Source organism: Panulirus ornatus, chromosome 57, assembly GCF_036320965.1.
Source record: "Panulirus ornatus isolate Po-2019 chromosome 57, ASM3632096v1, whole genome shotgun sequence".
Lineage (NCBI taxonomy): Eukaryota > Metazoa > Arthropoda > Malacostraca > Decapoda > Palinuridae > Panulirus > Panulirus ornatus.
In genome coordinates, this window is record NC_092280.1 from 30,627,749 (window position 1) to 30,647,128 (window position 19,380).

The following is a 19,380-nucleotide window of genomic DNA, read 5'->3' on the forward strand; positions in this document are numbered from 1 at the left end:
GGAGTGACAGTGCTCCTGACTGGTTTGTTAGGGTTTTCAATATACATATATATATATATATATATATATATATATATATATATAAAAAAAAAAAAAAAAAAAAAATGACTCATGGTGAGGTGCCTGAGGATTGGCGGAATGTGTGCATAGTGCCATTGTACAAAGGCAAAGGGGATAAGAGTGAGTGCTCAAATTACAGAGGTATAAGTTTGTTGAGTATTCCTGGTAAATTATATGGGAGGGTATTGATTGAGAGGGTGAAGGCATGTACAGAGCATCTGATTGGGGAAGAGCAGTGTGGTTTCAGAAGTGGTAGAGGATGTGTGGATCAGGTGTTTGCTTTGAAGAATGTATGTGAGAAATACTTAGAAAAGCAAATGGATTTGTAAGTAGCATTTATGGATCTGGAGAAGGCATATGATAGAGTTGATAGAGATGCTCTGTGGAAGGTATTAAGAATATATGGTGTGGGAGGAAAGTTGTTAGAAGCAGTGAAAAGTTTTTATCGAGGATGTAAGGCATGTGTACGTGTAGGAAGAGAGGAAAGTGATTGGTTCTCAGTGAATGTAGGTTTGCGGCAGGGGTGTGTGATGTCTCCATGGTTGTTTAATTTGTTTATGGATGGGGTTGTTAGGGAGGTAAATGCAAGAGTTTTGGAAAGAGGGGCAAGTATGAAGTCTGTTGGGGATGAGAGAGCTTGGGAAGTGAGTCAGTTGTTGTTCGCTGATGATACAGCGCTGGTGGCTGATTCATGTGAGAACCTGCAGAAGCTGGTGACTGAGTTTGGTAAAGTGTGTGGAAGAAGAAAGTTAAGAGTAAATGTGAATAAGAGCAAGGTTATTAGGTACAGTAGGGTTGAGGGTCAAGTCAATTGGGAGGTGAGTTTGAATGGAGAAAAACTGGAGGAAGTGAAGTGTTTTAGATATCTGGGAGTGGATCTGGCAGCGGATGGAACCATGGAAGCAGAAGTGGATCATAGGGTGGGGGAGGGGGCGAAAATTCTGGGGGCCTTGAAGAATGTATGGAAGTCGAGAACATTATCTCGGAAAGCAAAAATGGGTATGTTTGAAGGAATAGTGGTTCCAACAATGTTGTATGGTTGCGAGGCGTGGGCTATGGATAGAGTTGTGCGCAGGAGGATGGATGTGCTGGAAATGAGATGTTTGAGGACAATGTGTGGTGTGAGGTGGTTTGATCGAGTGAGTAACGTAAGGGTAAGAGAGATGTGTGGAAATAAAAAGAGCGTGGTTGAGAGAGCAGAAGAGGGTGTTTTGAAGTGGTTTGGGCACATGGAGAGAATGAGTGAGGAAAGATTGACCAAGAGGATATATGTGTCGGAGGTGGAGGGAACGAGGAGAAGAGGGAGACCAAATTGGAGGTGGAAAGATGGAGTGAAAAAGATTTTGTGTGATCGGGGCCTGAACATGCAGGAGGGTGAAAGGAAGGCAAGGAATAGAGTGAATTGGAGCGATGTGGTATACCGGGGTTGACGTGCTGTCAGTGGATTGAAGCAGGGCATGTGAAGCGTCTGGGGTAAACCATGGAAAGCTGTTTAGGTATGTATATTTGCGTGTGTGGACGTATGTATATACATGAGTATGGGGGGGGGGGCCATTTCTTTCGTCTGTTTCCTTGCGCTACCTCGCAAACGCGGGAGACAGCGACAAAGTATAATAAAAAAAAATAAAAAAAAAATATATATATATATATATTTTTTTTTCAAACTATTCGCCATTTCCCGCGTTAGCGAGGTAGCTTTAAGAACAGAGAACTGGGTCACTGAGGGAATATCCTCACCTGGCCCCCTTCTCTGTTCCTTCTTTTGGAAAATTAAAAAAAAATTGAGAGGGGAGGATTTCCAGCCCCCCGCTCCCTCCCCTTTTAGTCGCCTTCTACGACACGCAGGGAATACGTGGGAAGTATTCTTTCTCCCCTATCCCCAAGGATATATTATCCACATGGACGATTTTTGCAGGGAAAAAATGCAATTGAGTGGGAGATGTATAAAAGAAAGAGACAGGAGGTCAAGAGAAAGGTGCAAGAGGTGAAAAAGAGGGCAAATGAGAGTTGGGGTGAGAGAGTATCATTAAATTTTAGGGAGAATAAAAAGATGTTCTGGAAGGAGGTAAATAAAGTGCGTAAGACAAGGGAGCAAATGGGAACTTCAGTGAAGGGCGCAAATGGGGAGGTGATAACAAGTAGTGGTGATGTGAGAAGGAGATGGAGTGAGTATTTTGAAGGTTTGTTGAATGTGTTTGACGATAGAGTGGCAGACATAGGGTGTTTTGATCGAGGTGGTGTGCAAAGTGAGAGGGTTAGGGAAAATGATTTGGTAAACAGAGAAGAGGTAGTGAAAGCTTTGCAGAAGATGAAAGCTGGCAAGGCAGCAGGTTTGGATGGTATTGCAGTGGAATTTATTAAAAAAGGGGGTGACTGTATTATTGACTGGTTGGTAAGGTTATTTAATGTATGTATGACTCATGGTGAGGTGCCTGAGGATTGGCGGAATGCGTACATAGTGCCATTGTACAAAGGCAAAGGGGATAAGAGTGAGCGCTCAAATTACAGAGGTATAAGTTTGTTGAGTATTCCTGGTAAATTATATGGGAGGGTATTAATTGAGAGGGTGAAGGCATGTACAGAGCATTAGATTGGGGAAGAGCAGTGTGGTTTCAGAAGTGGTAGAGGATGTGTGGATCAGGTGTTTGCTCTGAAGAATGTATGTGAGAAATACTTAGAAAAGCAAGTGGATTTGTATGTAGCATTTATGGATCTGGAGAAGGCATATGATAGAGTTGATAGAGATGCTCTGTGGAAGGTATTAAGAATATATGGTGTGGGAGGCAAGTTGTTAGAAGCAGTGAAAAGTTTTTATCGAGGATGTAAGGCATGTGTACATGTAGGAAGAGAGGAAAGTGATTGGTTCTCAGTGAATGTAGGTTTGCGGCATGGGTGTGTGATGTCTCCATGGTTGTTTAATTTGTTTATGGATGGGGTTGTTAGGGAGGTGAATGCAAGAGTTTTGGAAAGAGGGGCAAGTATGAAGTCTGTTGGGGATGAGAGAGCTTGGGAAGTGAGTCAGTTGTTGTTCGCTGATGATACAGCGCTGGTGGCTGATTCATGTGAGAAACTGCAGAAGCTGGTGACTGAGTTTGGTAAAGTGTGTGAAAGAAGAAAGTTAAGAGTAAATGTGAATAAGAGCAAGGTTATTAGGTACAGTAGGGTTGAGGGTCAAGTCAATTGGGAGGTAAGTTTGAATGGAGAAAAACTGGAGGAAGTAAAGTGTTTTAGATATCTGGGAGTGGATCTGGCAGCGGATGGAACCATGGAAGCGGAAGTGGATCATAGGGTGGGGGAGGGGGCGAAAATTCTGGGAGCCTTGAAGAATGTGTGGAAGTCGAGAACATTATCTCGGAAAGCAAAAAATGGGTATGTTTGAAGGAATAGTGGTTCTAACAATGTTGTATGGTTGCGAGGCGTGGGCTATGGATAGAGTTGTGCGCAGGAGGATGGATGTGCTGGAAATGAGATGTTTGAGGACAATGTGTGGTGTGAGGTGGTTTGATCGAGTAAGTAACGTAAGGGTAAGAGAGATGTGTGGTGGTTTGATCGAGTAAGTAACGTAAGGGTAAGAGAGATGTGTTGAAATAAAAAGAGCGTGGTTGAGAGAGCAGAAGAGGGTGTTTTGAAATGGTTTGGGCACATGGAGAGAATGAGTGAGGAAAGATTGACCAAGAGGATATATGTGTCGGAGGTGGAGGGAACGAGGAGAAGTGGGAGACCAAATTGGAGGTGGAAAGATGGAGTGAAAAAGATTTTGTGTGATCGGGGCCTGAACATGCAGGAGGGTGAAAGGAGGGCAAGGAATAGAGTGAATTGGAGCGATGTGGTATACCGGGGTTGACGTGCTGTCAGTGGATTGAGTCAGGGCATGTGAAGCGTCTGGAGTAAACCATGGAGAGCTGTGTAGGTATGTATATTTGCATGTGTGGACGTATATATATACATGTGTATGGGGGTGGGTTGGGCCATTTCTTTCGTCTGTTTCCTTGCGCTACCTCGCAAACGCGGGAGACAGCGGCAAAAAAAAAAAAAAAAAAAAAAAAAAAAAAAAAAAAAATTCATACTATTCGCCATTTCCCGCATCAGCGAGGTAGCATTAAGAACAGAGGACTGGGCCTCTGAGGAAACATCCTCATCCAGCCCCCTTCTCTGTTCCTTCCTTTGGAAAAAAATATATATATATTTTCAAACTTTCTTTCAAACTATTCGCCATTTCCCGCATTAGTGAGGTAGCGTTAAGAACAGAGGACTGGGCCTTTGAGGGAATACCCTCACCTGGCCCAATTCTCTGTTCCTTCTTTTGGAAAAAAAAAAAAAAAAAAAAAAACGAGAGGGGAGGATTTCCAGCCCCCCGCTCCCTCCCCTTTTAGTCGCCTTCTACGACACGCAGGGAATACGTGGGAAGTATTCTTAATCCCCTATCCCCAGGGATAATATATATATATATATATATATACATATATATATATATATATATATATATATATATATATATATATTTTCTTTTTTTCTTTCAAACTATTCGCCATTTCCCGCTTTAGCGAGGTAGCGTTAAGAACAGAGGACTGGGCCTTGGAGGGAATATCCTCACCTGGCCCCCTTCTCTGTTCCTTGTTTTGGAAAATTAAAAGAAAAAAACGAGAGGGGGAGATTTCCAGCCCCCCGCTCCCTACCCTTTTAGTCGCCTTCTACGACACACAGGGAATACGTGGGAAGTATTCTTTCTCCCCTATCCCCAGGGATAATATATATATATATATATATATATATATATATATATATATATATATATATATATATATATATATATATATATATATTTTTTTTTTCATACTATTCGCCATTTCCCGCATTAGCGAGGTAGCGTTAAGAACAGAGGACTGGGCCTTGGAGGGAATATCCTCACTTGGCCCCCTTCTCTGTTCCTTTTGGAAAATTAAAAATGAGAGGGGAGGATTTCCAGCCCCCCGCTCCCTCCCCTTTAGTCGCCTTCTATGACACGCAGGGAATACGTGGGAAGTATTCTTTCTCCCGTATCCCCAGGAATATATATATATAAATATATATATTATTTTTTATATTTTTTTATTTTGCTTTGTCACTGTCTCCCGCGTTTGCGACGTAGCGCAAGGAAACAGATGAAAGAAATGGCCCAACCCACCCCCATACACATGTATATACATACACATCCACACACGCAAATATACATACCTATACATCTCAATGTACACATATATATACAGACATATACATATATACACATGTACATAATTCATACTGTCTGCCTTTATTTATTCCCATCGCCACCCCGCGACATACATATATATTTTTTTTTCTTGCTTTGTCGCTGTCTCCCGCGTTTGCGAGGTAGAGCAAGGAAACAGACGAAAGAAATGGCCCAAACCACCCCCATACACATGTATATACATACGTCCACACACGCAAATATACATACCTACACAGCTTTCCATGGTTTACCCCAGACGCTTCACATGCCTTGATTCAATCCACTGACAGCACGTCAACCCCGGTATACCACATCGCTCCAATTCACTCTATTCCTTGCCCTCCTTTCACCCTCCTGCATGTTCAGGCCCCGATCACACAAAATCTTTTTCACTCCATCTTTCCACCTCCAATTTGGTCTCCCTCTTCTCCTCGTTCCCTCCACCTCCGACACATATATCCTCTTGGTCAATCTTTCCTCACTCATTCTCTTCATGTGCCCAAACCATTTCAAAACACCCACTTCTGCTCTCTCAACCACGCTCTTTTTATTTCCACACATCTCTCTTACCCTTACGTTACTTACTCGATCAAACCACCTCACACCACACATTGTCCTCAAACATCTCATTTCCAGCACATCCATCCTCCTGCGCACAACTCTATCCATAGCCCACGCCTCGCAACCATACAACATTGTTGGAACCACTATTCCTTCAAACATACCCATTTTTGCTTTCCGAGATAATGTTCTCGACTTCCACACATTCTTCAAGGCTCCCAGAATTTTCGCCCCCTCCCCCACCCTATGATCCACTTCCGCTTCCATGGTTCCATCCGCTGCCAGATCCACTCCCAGATATCTAAAACACTTCACTTCCTCCAGTTTTTCTCCATTCAAACTCACCTCCCAATTGACCTGACCCTCAACCCTACTGTACCTAATAACCTTGCTCTTATTCACATTTACTCTTAACTTTCTTCTTTCACACACTTTACCAAACTCAGTCACCAGCTTCTGCAGGTTCTCACATGAATCAGCCACCAGCGCTGTATCATCAGCGAACAACAACTGACTCACTTCCCAAGCTCTCTCATCCCCAACAGACTTCATACTTGCCCCTCTTTCCAAAACTCTTGCATTCACCTCCCTAACAACCCCATCCATAAACAAATTAAACAACCATGGAGACATCATACACCCCTGCCGCAAACCTACATTCACTGAGAACCAATCACTTTCCTCTCTTCCTACACGTACACATGCCTTACATCCTCGATAAAAACTCTTCACTGCTTCTAACAACTTGCCTCCCACACCATATATTCTTAATACCTTCCACAAAGCATCTCTATCAACTCTATCATATGCCTTCTCCAGATCCATAAATGCTACATACAAATCCACTTGCTTTTCTAAGTATTTCTCACATACATTCTTCAAAGCAAACACCTGATCCACACATCCTCTACCACTTCTGAAACCACACTGCTCTTCCCCAATCTGATGCTCTGTACATGCCTTCACCCTCTCAATCAATACCCTCCCATATAATTTACCAGGAATACTCAACAAACTTATACCTCTGTAATTTGAGCACTCACTCTTATCCCCTTTGCCTTTGTACAATGGCACTATGCACGCATTCCGCCAATCCTCAGGCACCTCACCATGAGTCATACATACATTAAATAACCTTACCAACCAGTCAACAATACAGTCACTCCCTTTTTTAATAAATTCCACTGCAATACCATCCAAACCTGCTGCCTTGCCGGCTTTCATCTTCTGCAAAGCTTTTACTACCTCTTCTCTGTTTACCAAATCATTTTCCCTAACCCTCTCACTTTGCACACCACCTCGACCAAAACACCCTATATCTGCCACTCTATCATCAAACACATTCAACAAACCTTCAAAATACTCACTCCATCTCCTTCTCACATCACCACTACTTGTTATCACCTCCCCATTTGCGCCCTTCACTGAAGTTCCCATTTGCTCCCTTGTCTTACGCACTTTATTTACCTCCTTCCAGAACATCTTTTTATTCTCCCTAAAATTTAATGATACTCTCTCATCCCAACTCTCATTTGCCCTTTTTTTCACCTCTTGCACCTTTCTCTTGACCTCCTGTCTCTTTCTTTTATACATCTCCCACTCAATTGCGTTAAGAAAAGAGGACTGGGCCTTTGAGGGAATATCCTCACCTGGCCCCCTTCTCTGTTCCTTCTTTTGGAAAATTAGAAAAAAAAAACGAGAGGGGAGGATTTCCAGCCCCCCCGCTCCCTTCCATTTTAGTTGCCTTCTACGACATGCAGGGAATATGTGGGAAGTATTCTTTCTCCCCTATCCCCAGGGAAACCTATCCCCATATATATATATATGGATGGATGTGCTGGAAATGAGATGTTTGAGGACAATGTGTGGTGTGAGGTGGTTTGATCGAGTAAGTAACGTAAGGGTAAGAGAGAGGTGTGGAAATAAAAAGAGCGTGGTTGAGAGAGCAGAAGAGGGTGTTTTGAAATGGTTTGGGCACATGGAGAGAATGAGTGAGGAGAGATTGACCAAGAGGATATATGTGTCGGAGGTGGAGGGAACGAGGAGAAGAGGGAGACCAAATTGGAGGTGGAAAGATGGAGTGAAAAAGATTTTGTGTGATCGGGGCCTGAACATGCAGGAGGGTGAAAGGAGGGCAAGAAATAGAGTGAATTGGAGTCATGTGGTATACAGGGGTTGACGTGCTGTCAGTGGATTGAAGCAAGGCATGTGAAGCGTCTGGGGTAAACCATGGAAAGCTGTGTAGGTATGTATATTTGCGTGTGTGGACGTGTGTATGTACATGTGTATGGGGGGGGGGGGTTGGGCCATTTCTTTCGTCTGTTTCCTTGCGCTACCTCGCAAACGCGGGAGACAGCGACAAAGTATATAAAAAAAAAAAAAAAAAAAAAAAAAAAAAAAAAAAATTATATATATATATATATATATATATATATATATATATATATATATGGCTCACGGTGAGGTATCACAGTATGCATGCAAGGGGGTAAAAGTGAATGTCCAACTAATAGCGGTATGTATTTGCTGAGTATATCTGGTAACACGTGTGAGGAGTAAAGATTGTGAAGGAGGTGCCATGAAGATATCAGAATGGAGAGGAACAATGAGGCTTCAGGAGTGGTAGAGGATGTGCAGATCAGGTGTTTGGTTTGACAAATCTGTATGACAAATGCTTTGTGGAAGGTATTATAATCTATAGTGCATCAATCTAGAATTCATTTCCTTACAATTTTTCACACACTAAGTAGACCTGCTCCTCCTTAGGTCTTGTCTTCTCAACAGCCCCTGACTTTACTCCTAAGACACTTCAAAACCAATCTTCCCCTAAATCCTTGAGCTGTGTCTCACTCAGAGCCTGAACATTCAAGTTTCTTTCCTTAAACATACTACCTATTTCTCCTCTTGGTGACATCCACGCACACTTAAGACACCCAAACCTATACCTTCATGAAGGGCAAGCACCACCTGCATGGCTTCTGTTCCATCTTTCAGAAAGTGAAATACAAGATTGAGGATTTCCAACCCTCAGCTCTTCCCACCCTTTAGATGCCTTCTATAACCTGCAGGAAACACAAGGGCAAAATTCTTTCTTCCCTACCCTAAGGATAAAAAATACTCGTTCCACAAATAATTTCCACTGACATGTACCTCTACATAAAATTTCAGTTCTCAAAGGTTATCACACAAAATACAGAATTCAAGCTTTTAATTCATTCTTACCTTCTTTTTAAGTCTTGTTATATACCCCAGAAAAGTTATGGCTTTCACTCGAACTGTGTCACCCAGAGCACTGTTTCCACTAATATCCAAGCACAACTGGATGACGGGACGAAGATAAGGAACCAGCAACGCAACCTGAAAATCACAAAAATCCTAAATAAAATGAGTCATTCGCATAAATAGATCACAGGTAAAGAAAAAAGCAATACCCTTTTCATCATGTGCTGGTCACCACATACCAAACAAGCTGGTGTTGATAAAGCCTTCTATGAACTAATTAGCATACTCTTGATGTCAAAAACTTAATGGCATTACTTCAGAGTTTTCATTCAGTCAATAAATGGCTACATATAATTGTGCAGGGTCTTACGAAAATATGGTGTGGGATGTAAGCTGCTAGAAACAGACATTTTTATCAAGGGTGTCGGACATGTTAACCAGTAGGAAGAGAAGAGAGTGATTGGTTCCCGGTGAAGGTCAGTCTGCAGCATAGGTGTGTAATATCTCCATGTTATCAAATCTGTTTATGAATGGGGTGGTTAGGAAGGTAAATGCAAGAATTCTGGAGTCTGCTCAGGAAGAAAAGGACTAGGAAGAGAGCTTTTGTTGTTTGCCAATCATACAGCACTCGTAGCTGATTTAAGTGAGAAATTGCAGAAGTTGGTGGCTGACTTTGGGAAAGTGTGAGAAAGGAGAGAGCTGAGAGTAAATGTAACTAAGAGCATGGTTATTTAGTTCAACAGGGTTGATGAACAACTTAGTTGTGATGTAAGCTTGAATGGACAAAAATTGGAGGAAGTGAAGTGTTTTAGATATCTGGGAGTAGACTTGGCAGTGAAGTGAGTCATAGTGTGGGGGAGGGGGGGAAAAGCTTCTGGGAGCAATGAAGAATGTCTGGAATGAAAAAATGTTATCTCCAAGAGCAAAAATGGTCATGTTTCAAGGATTAGTATTTCCATCAATATCATATGGTTGTAAGGCACAGGCAACAGATAGGATTGTACGGAGGAGGGTGGATGTGTTGAAAATGATATGTTTGAGGACAATATGAGGTGTGAGGTGGTTTGATTAAGTAAATAATGAAAGGGTAATAGAGAAGTGAGGTAATCAAAAGAGTGTGGTTGGCTGACATGGTTTGATTTGAGTGAATAATGAAAGGGTTATAGAGAAGTGAGGTAATCAAAAGAGTGTGGTTGGCTGACAAAGATGATATATGTGCAAGGAAAAGAAAAATTCTCTGGTATCACTTGGTTAACTTACTAATCCATTTCACCTATTCAAAATTATGTAAAAACAACCAAAATTTTCTCAAACATCTAATATGCTATGCAAGTACTAATAACTAAACACAAAAACAAAATCAAGGATATAAAGCTTTTTACTGGCCTGAAAAAACAATACAAAGCTTTTTACTGGCCTGAAAAAACCAAAGATGTATATAAGAGAATGTAGAACGTGGTACTTAATCAATAAGAGAATGTAGAATGTGGTACTTAATCAAAACACAAGGTGTATGGCTGAAACAAATGATATGCTTTTGCAGAAAGGAGCTCAATACATGCGGGAAGCATAAGGAATGAATTATTAGTCTGGGGTAAAATTAGGGAAGACAAGATGGTGTTATTTACCAGTACTTAAAAAAAGAAATCAGAAGCAAGGTCATGACAGGTAATGCAGAGAAGAGTGAAATCAAAATACAGTATACCGTGAATGATACTGTGCCAGTGATATTGTGAAAGAAATGTATAACATTAAGAAAATCTATTAATTTTTGTTTGTATAACAAGGTAGTCAATGCCAACAAATGTGGATGGACTGTCCTGGGGAAGATTTGGAAAATGAAATAGGTAAACAGCAACAAGTAGGAGAGAGCAAAGGTATTATGGCAGTATTTTTACATATTTCAATTGTTGTGGTAGCATTAGTGGGCAGAGATAGTAAATGGTATGCACCCACTAAACAGGGAGGTATTTTACCATCCTGCCTTCCTGGGTATCAGGAGGGTTACTGATGGCTGAGTAGTGAGCCAACACTTTAATGGTTGTCAAGCTGCACTCATGTGACCCCAGTAGCTGTCTTTTCTTTCTGCCTCCCTCACACATGGACTGTTGGCACTCCTTCCAAAACATACAATCTTTCCTTGTCACACATAACACATGAAACTTCACAAAAATAATTCTTCATAACTCTTGATTTTCCTGCGGTGAGTGATAAGTGCTAGCCTTGCCTTTAAGCAAAATGGTTAGAGCAGTATACAGTAGTTGATAGGAACATTAGGGAGAAGCACTAGGTATAAACATTAGGTAGGAACATGCAGTGGAAGCGTTAGGTAGAAGTAGTGGTTTAGAGCATTAGTTAAGACACATAAAGTAGAAGCAGGCATTAGAAACAACAGGTAGGAGCCTCTGAAACACTGCGCTAGAGTTGCCCTCTGCCAATATCCTGTTTAGGATGAGGTACAAAACGGCTAAGTGGCGGCAGCACAGGAGTTCATCACTTTTCAAGACTCTTTGGCCATGGCCACCCCTTTGAGGGAGTTCCTTAAGGAAACAGGCATCAGACAGATAGATTGACGGATGAATGCTGAAATAATGGAAGTTCAATGAAAGAGAGAAAATAGTAGGGGTTTTTATTGAGAATCAAAAAGAAAAATACAAGTTTGCAAGTGAAGAAAAATCCATTAAGATATTTAGATCAAACATATCCTTGTTGTGGAAGTGAAAACAGTTACAAACAAACATATCCTTATGTGTGAAGTAAAAACAGTGTTATTGAGGAATGACAAGGTAAGTACAAGCTAGAGTATTTTGTATGATTGACATGTGATGAGAGGAATGGACACGCTGAGAAGAAAGAGGAAGGCATGGAATGTTGAGGTTCCCATGCTTGTCCATACCATTTTAGCTCACCCTAGTCAGTTCTCTCCATCAGAATGCTCCTTTGCCATAACTCGCCTAACTTTTTTTGTGTGCCTAAGTGCTTCTCTTCTCCTGCCAAGGTGAGGTAGAATCAGAAATATACAAAGAACAGCCTATTTGCACACATCTACTCTCTAACTAAACTACCTATACAAGAACCAGTTTGTATAACTTACAGTAAACACCCACAGACTAATCCACTGTTTATCTTGACTTCTGTATGCCCTAGTTGGCCTACTGACAGCACCGCCCCCAACACCTTATTCCCCTCTGATCCAATTCATCCTATCACATGCATGCTACCCAACCTCCCTAACATTCAGGCCCTGACAAACCTATACATCTTTCATTCCATCCTTGTACCTCCTCCTTGGTCTTATCCTTCCCCTAATTTGATTTACTTATGACATCATCATGCCCAAATTAATTGTGACTTGGTGCAAAACACAGAAAAAGAGCCCAGAATACTTCTACATAACTGTTAAGGTCTTGATAGATTGATGAAATGGACGAATGTGTGAATTACTCAAGATCAATAATACACTATCTTAAGACCACCACTGAGTAAATCACTTTAAGAAGACCATCACTAAGTAGATGAACAAAATCTGCAGTTACCTCACATTCTGCAAGAACATCAAATAACTCCATAGCCTCAGCTGCTTGGTCCTCATCCCTCGTTAACAATGCCTTTATGGCAACCAGAACCTTGGGGAGAAGAGCCTGGAACTCACTCTGAAAAGTTTTGAAATTATACATGTTTAATACACATTTGGGAAATATCCTTACTCTCTTAATGATTCCTATAACTAATCTTCATAACCTCTAAAGGTTCTGTCATTGTTAATCTTAACTCATTAATCCAACCTTCATCATTTACTGCCTTAATGCTTGCTTCCTCTACCATTTCAAATATAGCATAACTGTTCCTCACATTCAAAACCAGAGTAACTGCACCTGAATTATCTTTATGCAGATCCTTGACATTAATAAATACCGTAATTCTGATAATCTTTCATAATTGTCAGTTTATATTTTAGTTTAACAGTGCAGCACCAACAGAGCATATTCTATCCTATACAAGCACAGCATGATTTTAGCAAAGTACCCGATGCTTGGTTAATTGTCAAAAGTCTGCTGTCATCAAATAAAAAAAAAAAAAAAAAAAAATCCCTAAAAGCAGACAAATTTTTTCAAGATAAAAGATAAAAGCAGTTATCAAATGTATGATATATGCAGTAATCACTTGGTTGCAATCTATCCATTCATCTCACCATATTATCCTGATCCACTAGTGGTGCAAAATTGGTGAGAGCCTGAACTGTGTGGAAGGCTGCTGGGGATGTGGTATCATCGAGGGTGGATGAAAACAAATGAAGGAGGTGGCGCAAGTGGGGCATCAGCTGGTCACCCGCTACACTGCTCACTACACTCACAACGTACACACCAAGCTGAAAAACATTAGTATTTAGACCTGAAAACATTGAAGAACACTTATTTACTAAACACAACACATCTTGGTTTAATTACCTCACATGAAAGGTCACGACATATATACAGCATTTTCACAAATGCTATAAATCTGAGAAATAAATGTGAAATATTCTTATAAAAATAATTTGATAGCACAAAAGATGGTAAGAGAGAACATAACCGCAATACTTCATTCAACAAACAGCTTTTTTCGTTCAATGCTAAACAAGCATCTTTTTCTTAAGTAACTGGACATTCACAAAAAATGAATACTTATTCAATTCCACATTATTTCAAAAAGGCACTCAATACATAGTTCTCTTTCAAAGTGATGTATCTTCAAATGTAAAAAAATAATTCATCACCTGTTTCTCCTGTACATTCTGTGACTGCACCATTTGTTCAATAAATTGTAACAAAGCAGGCCAGTTCCCTGCATGTAACTCATGGCGAGCAATAACACCCACAAACTGAGATATGGCACTCCGAACAATGCTCTCTGGTTCTCGTATCAAAGCTTGCAACACTCCCTCTTTAATGCTGAAAAATTTGCAATAAGATTACATTAGTGTATACAGTACACTACAAAAACCTATACATGGAAAACATAATGCTATACAACAAGTTAGGTAAGAGACTAATGAACAAAATTTCCAAAATTTAACCATACCAGTACTTGCACCTTTCTCTTACTATGTGCCCTAAACTCCAAACTATGACCATAACTTGTTTTACATTAGCATTCTCAAACAATTATAAATTATATAATTGGTCACTTTCAAAATCCTTTCTCTGTATGAGAAGTGAACTGTATCAAAGCGTTCGTAAATCCACCGAAATTCTTCTCAAACTTCCTTTGTAATAATTATATCAAATATAAAAAAAAAGTATTGCATACCTCAACAGTCCCCAAGAAACTTTGAGTTTCACATCTTTGAATATCAGCGTCAAGTACTTACGTTTTTGTTTCAAAATATTTATTTATCTATATTTATTTTGCTTTGTCGCTGTCTCCCGCGTTTGTGAGGTAGCGCAAGGAAACAGACGAAAGAAATGGCCCAACCCACCCCCATACACAATGTATACACACACACACATCCACACACGCAAATATACATACCTATACATCTCAATGTACACATATATATACATACACAGACACATACATATATACCCATGCACACAATTCACACTATCTGCCCCCATTCACTCCCATCGCCACCTCGCCACACATGGAATACCATCCCCCTCCCCCCTCATGTGTGCGAGGTAGCACTAGGAAAAGACAACAAAGGCCCCATTCATTCACATTAGGTCTCTAGCTGCCACGCAATAATGCCTGAAACCACAGCTCCCTTTCCACATCCAGGCCCCACACAACTTCCCATGGTTTACCCCAGACGCTTCACAAGCCCTGATTCAATCCACTGACAGCACGTCAACCCCGGTATACCACATCAATCCAATTCACTCTATTCCTTGCCCGCCTTTCACCCTCCTGCATGTTCAGGCCCCGATCACACAAAATCTTTTTCACTCCATCTTTCCACCTCCAATTTGGTCTCCCACTTCTCCTCGTTCCCTCCACCTCCGACACATATATCCTCTTGGTCAATCTTTCCTCACTCATTCTCTCCATGTGCCCAAACCATTTCAAAACACCCTCTTCTGCTCTCTCAACCACGCTCTTTTTATTTCCACACATCTCTCTTACCCTTACATTACTTACTCGATCAAACCACCTCACACCACACACTGTCCTCAAACATCTCATTTCCAGCACATCCACCCTCCTGTGCACAACTCTATCCATAGCCCACGCCTCGCAACCATACAACATTGTTTCAAAATATATGCATATATTCACAGTACAACAATTCAACAAGAAATTATGCTGTCTATATATTACCCATTTTTGACATCTGCCTCAAGCTTAGTCCAGTGCCGAGCCTTGCCAAGTCGCTTGCGAAGAATGACAGCTGCATAGTGTCTCACTTGGGGAGATGAAGATGTTCCCATCACCTGACACAGCTCACTAACCACTCCTGGGGTTTTGAGAGCCTCACCCAGTTCCCTTGTGCCCTAGAAATTTTTCTACTATTACAAATACATTTACAATTTAGACCTTCCTGCAAAAGAAAAGCCACCCCAGTAATTACAAAAAAATAAAATAAAAAATAAATCCCTCCCCATCTATAACAAAATAAAAACATATGATTTTTTTCTATCTCATCCCTTCTCACCATGGACAGGTTTCATGATCACATACATGGCTGAATCAAGAACTTATACACTTTTCAATGTTAACTTTATCTTCAGTTCTCTATAAATTACACATAAGAATATGATCTCTAATATTCTATCACATATCAACAAGAACATACAATGTTCAGTTATGAAAATCTATATTACTATCATTATCATACATATACATTATAATTATCATACATAATCGCTGTTTCACGCATCAGCGAGGTAGTGCCAGAAAACAGACGAAGAATGGCCCATCCACTCATATACACATATCTATACATAAACGCCCATATACTTAGCAACATAATAATACACATACGCAGACATATACATACATACGCATGTACATAATCATACTTACTAGCTTTCATCTATTCCAGTCACTATCCCACCCCACAAGAAGCAGCATCATTATCCCCGCTTCAGCAAGGTAGCGCCAGGAAAACAGACAAAAAGGCCACATTCATTCACACTCAAAAAGACCACATTCATTCACACTCAGTCTCTAGCTGTCATGTGTAATGCACCAAAACCACAGCTCCCTATCCACATCTAGGCCCCACAAAACTTTCCATGGTTTACCCCAGATGCTTCAAATGCCCTGGTTCAGTCCACTAACAGCTCATCATCCCAATTCACTCTATTCCTTGCACACCTCTTACCCTCCTGTATGTTCAAGCTCCAACCACTAAAATCTTTTTCACTCCATCCTTCTACCTCCAATTTGGTCTCCCACTTCTCCTTGTTCCCTCCACCTCTGACACATATATCCTCTTTGTCAATCTTTTCTCACTCATTCTTTCCATATGTCAAAACCATTTCAACACACCCTCTTCTGCTCTCTCAACCACACTTTTTTTGGTACCATACCTCTCTCTTACCCTTTCATTACTTACTCGATCAAACCACCTCACACCACATATTGTCCTCACCATACATAAACAAATACATAGGTAGGTAATAGTTGGTAAGCAGCCCACGACCAGGAATGTGTACTACCTGTACTACCCACCTGGGTATTACAATGGTTAGTGATGGCTGCAGGGTGAGCCAGTACTTCAGTGGTTGCCAAACCACACTTATCTGACCCAGGGAGCTGTCTTTTCTTTCTACCTCACTCACATTTGGACTACTTGCATTCTGTCCAAAAACAGAATCTCTCATCACACACAACACTTGACAACACATAACTTACAGCTTATTCTTTGTAATGCTAAATTTTCCAGTGCTGAGTGGTATGTGGTAGCCCTGCCTTTTAAAAGTAGACAGTAGTAGGTAAAAACAATTAGGCAGGAGCATAAGAAGTAGTAGTAGTCAGAAGGAACATTTGGTTGGGGCCTCTGCAAACAATGCACTAGACTTGCCCTCTACCAGTGGCCTGTTAAGGGCGAGGCACTAAAAAAGACTATAAAGTGGCACTGGATTTCACAGGCATCACAGACATCAGACATACAGATGGATAAGATAGACATACACGTGACATACAAATGGATAAGATAGACATACACATATATATAATTACTTATTTGCCGTATCCATTCCCAACACCATCCTGACCCACAGGAAACAGCATATAAGCATGAAAGAAAAAGAAAACATTATACATATATATTCTTTTCATTTCCTTCATACTTAATTGCTGCCCCCCACATCAGTGAGGTATTGCTAGGAAACAGACGTAGAAAGGCCACATCTGCTCACATCTATACTGGAGCTGTCAAGTGTAATGCATCGAAACCACAGTTCCCTATCCACATCCAGGCCCCAAAAAAACTTTCCATGGTTTACCCCAGATATTTCACATGCCCTGATTCAGTCTACTGACAGCATGTTGACCCCAGTATACCACACTGCTCCAATGCACTCTATCCCTTGCATGCCTTTCACCCTCCTGCGTGTACAGGCCTCGATCACTCAAAATCTTTTCGACTCCATCCGTCCATCTCCAATTTGGTCTCCCCGTTCTCCGTATTCCCTCCACATCTGACACATGAATAACAACAAATGACATATTGTAAAGCCATGGAATCTCCAGCTGACCAATTTAATGATAAGGTATATTTCTATAATACACTTTTGCTATCAGGTAAAGTTTTCATAGGTTTTGTTGATTCCTGTAAAATTTTAATTACTTTTACATTGATCAATCCACCATTTTTCCAATATAGTTAACTCACTACCATCACCTTATATCATCTAACTGCAGTAAATAATACTTCACACCTTGTATTGCCTTATTTAAACATTACATTTGCACAGTTGAAAATATCAATATCCAAAGCTGAGAGTAATGCTGTTTGACCTCTTATTTCATGTTTGTCCAATTCCATAAATAACAAGTGGCAGGGATTAACTGATACTTTGCCATAGAATAATCTTAAATGTAAATTCAAAATCACTGTTCTCAATATATCTCGTATCAATACATGACTCTGCATTCTCAAACTGTAGACTTGCCTGGACCACAACCATAACTACCAGCAGCCTAGCCCTACCTACCAGTAAGTTCAGCACATGGTATATACTTCCTCCAGTATGTTTCAAGAAATACCTTGATAGCTATTGGCATACAGAGGAAGCCAACACAATATACCCAGGTGAAGGGTGGCACAACCCTCAACTTTAGTTACACAAAGAAAAATGGTCACTGTCAATAAGTTTACCAATGATAAAACCCCAAGAACACAGAAAATATAGAAATCAGGTGACAGAGACGCTGACAGACTAGGAGAGGGCAAATATTTGGGAGGTAATGACTGTCCAGCTGTGGAAGCATGCAAAGGACGACCCTGGCAACAGCCGCCGCCCACTACACATGCTCGTCATACACACGCCCACACACCGTAACACCTCACCCAGAAAGTAATTATGGGCACATACAACGTGTGGAGGAGAGACCAGGTGGTGCAGAGGCCTGTCAGGGAGTGGCAGGAGGGGAATGGCCCCCAGCAGGGCGAGGCAGACCGCCCTCCTCCACCACGTGAAGGACCAGCCAGCTACAGGGTCCCGGCAGCCAAGCCTTTTGTTTACCCTCAACAACCCGGCCACAGGGTCTGTCTTCTGGCCCTAACCCACCCACAGGGTTAAGATCATCTTCAGGGTGCCGCCCTGAGGGCCACTCACCTCCTGTATGACGGCATTGTCAGCCACAAGAAGTTTGTTTAAGATCTCCTGGAGCGTGGGGGACATGGTGGTGGCGGGCGGCTGGCTGACATCTGACGGCCTCCCTGCCACACCCGCGCCAACTTCAAATGATTCTTAAGACTCTAATACATCCTGTGCAATTTTTTGTGTTTAGGTTATAATAGATGCTATCAAACGAATTATAGTTATTACCAAATTATTATAATTACCTTACTTTTTGTTTCCTTATTCACGACTAGGCTTAAATTTCGCATAATGAAAGTGGCATTAACCATATTACAGCAATAGTATGGATGATAGATGTGCATGAATTTGAATTTCTTGTGTTGATCCAATATATGGATGCAAAAACAAGATGAATAACACGTGGTCTACAACTACGTCCTGCCGTTGCTGCTAGAACGCATCAATATGCAATGTTGCAGCCAAGATGGTCTGTGAGGGAGAAAACATTCCGAAGAAATTCCATAAAATCTATTGCTATATCGGAACCAGTATATATTGATCTCAAAGCAGGGC

The 19,380-nt window shown here is 41.1% G+C and overlaps 1 protein-coding gene across 3 annotated transcripts in view; it reads right to left on the bottom strand.

Annotated features, from left to right (window-relative positions):
* Nucleotides 1-18,989, bottom strand: part of LOC139766401 (importin-4-like) — a 69,041-nt gene extending 50,052 nt beyond the window's left edge. For 2 of the 3 annotated variants that reach the window (XM_071695001.1, XM_071695000.1), the window contains exons 1-6: nt 18,841-18,989; nt 15,374-15,546; nt 13,830-14,004; nt 13,266-13,442; nt 12,610-12,726; nt 9,074-9,208 (exon numbers count right to left, since the gene is read on the bottom strand). In XM_071695001.1, coding sequence (XP_071551102.1) covers nt 9,074-9,208; nt 12,610-12,726; nt 13,266-13,442; nt 13,830-14,004; nt 15,374-15,546; nt 18,841-18,906 — 843 coding nt within the window. In that variant the 5' untranslated portion in view covers nt 18,907-18,989. Of the gene's footprint in view, nt 1-9,073; nt 9,209-12,609; nt 12,727-13,265; nt 13,443-13,829; nt 14,005-15,373; nt 15,547-18,597; nt 18,799-18,840 lie in introns of those variants that run through there. The other variant, XM_071695002.1, reaches the window with a different exon arrangement.
* Nucleotides 18,990-19,380: the final 391 nt, after the last annotated feature.